Source organism: Carassius carassius, chromosome 31, assembly GCF_963082965.1.
Source record: "Carassius carassius chromosome 31, fCarCar2.1, whole genome shotgun sequence".
In the NCBI taxonomy this organism is placed as follows: domain Eukaryota; kingdom Metazoa; phylum Chordata; class Actinopteri; order Cypriniformes; family Cyprinidae; genus Carassius; species Carassius carassius.
Window position 1 is genome coordinate 18,320,035 of NC_081785.1, and position 4,645 is coordinate 18,324,679.

General features: G+C 36.9%; 1 protein-coding gene across 1 annotated transcript; it reads right to left on the reverse strand.

Annotated features, from left to right (window-relative positions):
• Positions 1 to 651: 651 nt before the first annotated feature.
• Positions 652 to 4,436, reverse strand: LOC132111701 (cysteine-rich protein 1). The gene is made up of 4 exons (XM_059519256.1): positions 4,255 to 4,436; positions 1,632 to 1,726; positions 1,475 to 1,532; positions 652 to 1,034 (listed from the first exon to the last, which is right to left on the reverse strand). The coding sequence occupies exons 1-4, from the start codon at positions 4,292 to 4,294 to the stop codon at positions 994 to 996; spliced, it is 234 nt and encodes a 77-aa protein (XP_059375239.1). The 5' UTR covers positions 4,295 to 4,436; the 3' UTR covers positions 652 to 993.
• Between the last annotated feature and the right edge of the window lie 209 nt (positions 4,437 to 4,645).

The window sequence follows — 4,645 nt, forward strand, 5'->3', positions numbered from 1 at the left end:
CGTGTGGTAAACAGTAAACAATGAGTGAGGTTCATGCGCGAGAGATCACTTCCGGCGCTTTCCGCGCTTGCGCAGACTAAGCCAGAGCGCGCACACGTCACATCAGGAAGCACTCGCGCACTCAGATCAGTTGGACGTGGTTGTGTACAAGAGGTAAAAACGATATAAATACTGTTCGTTTTCTTACACAAACCGCTCGTTTCGTGTCTTAGGTCATCAATGTGTCCTTACGATAGGAAATTGTTTAATTTGGACTCCTCTGTGCCTGCTCTTTGAGGTGGTGACCATATACCTGCATTATGTGAGTCACAGACAAGAATGGTTTGACCTAAAAATATCAAAATGGGAAATACTGAGGAAACAAAGAAACCTACATCTTGGATGTCCTTGAGGTAAGCTTAAACATACCAAAATTTAATTTGAGAGTGAACTATCCCTTTAAGCCTTTAAAAGAAAAACAAGAGTAACAGAATCATTATGCAATTATATGATGCTATAAGTGATGCAATGATGGGGATAAATAGGACATAATGTTGTACAATGGATAATCAAATCTAAAAATAATTATGCAAAATTTATTCTATATATTTATAGCTAGTACTTTTTTTAAATCAATTTATTAATTTGAGAAAGAAGTGTGAAGGACAAGCAGAGGTTTGAAATACATTTAATGTATAAAATGTTCAGTTTCATTATAAAGACTAGATAAGTCTCCCTAATGAAACATTGTGTGCTGCTATAGCAGACAACATTTTAAAAACAGATTATACAAATTAGTACTTTCTAAAACATGGCATGGTTTGGTCATTTTGTCTTTGAATTAAAAATATGTGGCTTAATATAGTGGCAAAAACCCCCAAAACAAAACAAAACAAAAATCAAGCTGTGTATAAACCTGTAAATAGAAAGAAGAGTACAGTTAGTTCAGGTTTAAACATCATCATCTGTATGTATAGGTAAAACTGATCATATTTATATGGTGAACTCACTGACCTATTTGAATGTGTGGCTCTCAGTGCCGCCACGTCCAAAACCTGAGGAAAAAAGAAAAAAGATTTACTTACATATGACAGTCATCGTGTAAGTCTTAAATAGAATATAGTATTACCATACAAATTAAACATTTTTCTATAATTATGTGAAGTAACTTGGACAGGATGTGTTAGCTTAGCAGGCTAAATGAATAGCTTGCTAACTGAAAACACAAAAAAATCTGGACACTGTCAAAAATATGTGTAGCATTGACGCAAAATTCAGTTATACAACAGAAAACTCTGTGGATAGCTGACAAGAAGATATTTGTATTAAATCAAGAAATTGAATACATTAAATTATGGTCAAATACTGTCCCACAGCAGTCCTCAATCCATTTGTTTATAAGGTGAGGCACTAATCTCTGCCATGTGATGCTCTAGTTGAACTATAACCCTACAGCACAGTAAAACAGAGCCATTGACGCATTGGAGAAACTTACCTTTGGGTCCAAAGAGTGCAGCGTAACATGGGTTGTTACAATAAGGCTTCCCCTCATGCTGTGAGGTGAAACACATTAGTCAGTGCAAAGTCCATTATGGACTTGAACAGGGGATATTGTATGTGTATGTGTATGTGTATTTCTGTGAGTGACTTACCTCTGCATGTGAGCCAGGCGACAGGGTCTTGCTGCATTTCTCACATTTCAGACAGGGTCTATGCCAGTCTTTGCCAAGTGACGACACTCTCTCAGCTGAAACATCAATGATAAACATTCATTCAGATAAATAAAAAAACACATTAACTGTAAATAGGCCAATATGAATTGATTGATGCAGAATTGCAGTGCATTATTTACATTATTCACAAAATTTCCTATTTATGGATTCATTTTTTATGTACTCCCCCTCCGGCGACACCCATTCTTTGCCACTTCAATTTTTAGCCACATTTCTAGATTTATAAAAAACAATTTAAAGGTACAGATCACCCCAAAATGAAAATTTTTATCCTTAATTACTCACTGCCACGTTGTTCAGAACATATGTTTTCTTTCAGTTGAACACAATTGTTTTATATATTTGTATTTTAAAAAAATGTTTCAGTGTTCCCCCCCCCCTATATTTAATGTAAATGAAGTTCAAATAAGTACAATGCTGTTTTGGACCCCATTGACTTTCGTTGTATGGATAAAAATAGTTCAAAATATCTTCTTTTGCATTCTGAAGCAAAAAAGAAAGTCATGCAGGTTTGGATTGACATGATTGTGAGTAAATAATTACCAAATTAAAATTTTGGGGTGAACTATCACTTTAAATTTGTAATAAATGTTTATAAATAAAACATATTTTGGCTAAGAAATGGCATAGAGGGGGGAAAAAAGAGCCTAATTTAGCACATTTTAAATTTGCATACCAATTGAATTCCAAACATTTCCTCCAAAAAAGTAAATGGCTAAAGAACCATTTATTTCAATCTGGGCCTGTTTATAACTTCATAGACTACTTGGAATCTAAAGGATCACTCATTAGCCTTTAAGTTGTTTTTATAAAGGAGTCAGAGGAATACAAAGTTAATTACACATGGAAAATTTAGCTGATTTGCAGCCATTATGTAGTTCGATTAAAGCCATGATGAACTTTTAATGTCAACAAAGCTCAAACTGAAGTCTCAAGTCTGGCAGATTGTCTCTGCAGTCCAGCATGCTGCAAGTCTGGTCAGATCATTAAGTTCTCCACTCAACGCAGATAAAGTCATGATAGCGAGAACATAGGTGGGTGTGGATACTGCATGCAGGACAATCCCAAAGGAATTCATTCCTCCCTTCCCTTATAAAAGGCCCATAATGAAGTCTTTATCCACAGTCCTCAGCAGAAAGATTTCTCCAAACAACCCTCATGATGAACAATTGTAAAGCAGTGGGAAGGGAAGACAAAGTCATGCGTGCTAGGGGCGTCTCCAGTAGGGGAGGTGCTTTTTAGGAGGGAGGATTTGGGCAAGCGTCTACATCTCATGGACGCCAAAGACTGTCTGAAAGCATGACCACTCTAAAAGAGATCAGATTTATGGCTCTGAGAGAAGATTCGTTTGAGCTTTTTGGCATGCAGAAACCAAAGGATGGACAAAGGGCAGATTAACAGTTCCCATCTGTGACGTAAATCAGAAAAATGTGATGAGGTGTTAGCAAAGACCCCAGACACCAAGTAATGCCTCATCTTTTATCCAGTAAGCAGAGTGTTGAAGGATAGCACATACACTACATTATTCCCATTGTTATGGACTACTGCGAGCTACTATAATTGCTTACAACAGCTGTAATAGGAGTCATACTCATCCCAGCTCAGTCATGTCACACTACGGTGGATGATACAGGAAGCTCTTTTGTTCAGTACTAGACTGTGAACACATGATCCAGACATGCTGGGAGAGTTGGATGCAGAATCAATGGTCCATGTGAGAAAGAACATTTTAAAAGGCCAAACAAGGCAGAAAGGGAATGGGTTTGGGCTCTTGCAATTCTGCCAAGAAATAATTTGGTCATCTGAGCCACACCTAAGACAGTAATGACTTAACTTCCTCAACCAACTACACAGAGGACACACTGATCAGAGATTTGTAATCTGCTCTTTTTATTCTGCATAGCTTCTGTTTTTTAAATCTTCATTCTGCTTAATGAATATAAGCCAAATAGTAAAGTTCTTTAAAGAGACATCTTATCTTGGTTGCCCTAGTGGTACTGAAAATATTTAAATAGTTAAGCTGAATACACAATGCAAACAGGTTTCTTTACAATGTAAAGCATTGACATTTTCATTTGCATTATTAGTCACTGCTGTACTGCGCCCGTATGCGATTTATGTTCTTTTTGTTTCCTTTTTATATAACATTAATGTGAATTACACATTATAGAATGATATATTTTTTAGTCTAACCACCCTACGCCCAACACTGCAATTATCTTAAGTCTAAAAATCTTTATGCAAACTATATTTTCTATAATACACTGTATTTGTGTTTTATTGCTGCAAGAGTTGTATTGCTCCAAATGCTTGCCTGCACAAGTTGTGTTTAGAGCAGTTTTGCAAAAGTTTCAAGCAGGAAATACGTTCATGCATCAGTTGACAGCTCTCTTCCTGGTTATTCCCTCGTGCTGTTGCTTATTCAAACTAGTTTACTTTATTTTAAACATCGAAAAGTATTTATAATAAGTTTCTTTTCGTTCTTTTCCTATTTATTAAAAGAAACATGCATCTAAATATGAATATTTAACTCGAGTCTTACCAAAGTAAACCTCCTTCTCGCACTTGGGGCATTTAGGCATGTTTGCGGTGGTTTAGTTCCTCGGAGGAGAAAGTCCTGTTTGAAGAAAGTTGAGATGGAGAGCAGCAACGGTCCACCTGCACACAGCCACGCCTTAGGTTTGAGCCCAGGCACTCTGCAGCCTTATTTATAGTACTGTGGAAATAGTTTGCACACGGTGACGGAGAGAGCGAGAGCGAAAGCGCGCGTACACGAGAACGCGCTTTTCTTCATTATGTATGCATATTTTTTTGCGCTCTGTATTCTGTGTCGATTTGGCTTTTAAATCAGTTCGCAAACAAATTTGCAAACACGAGAAACTCGCTGTTTGTGTGAACAACCTTTATCAGAGTTGCACTGGATGCAGGTTGAG

What these genes read in the sequence shown, in the direction of transcription:
- LOC132111701 (XM_059519256.1), bottom strand. Translation starts at nt 4,294, where the DNA reads ATGCCTAAATGCCCCAAGTGCGAGAAGGAGGTTTACTTTG. An exon ending in CGAGAAGGAGGTTTACTTTG is followed by an intron (nt 1,727 to 4,254) that starts GTAAGACTCGAG and finishes TTGATGTTTCAG; the next exon opens with CTGAGAGAGTGTCGTCACTT. An exon ending in TGCACTCTTTGGACCCAAAG is followed by an intron (nt 1,035 to 1,474) that starts GTAAGTTTCTCC and finishes TTTTTTCCTCAG; the next exon opens with GTTTTGGACGTGGCGGCACT.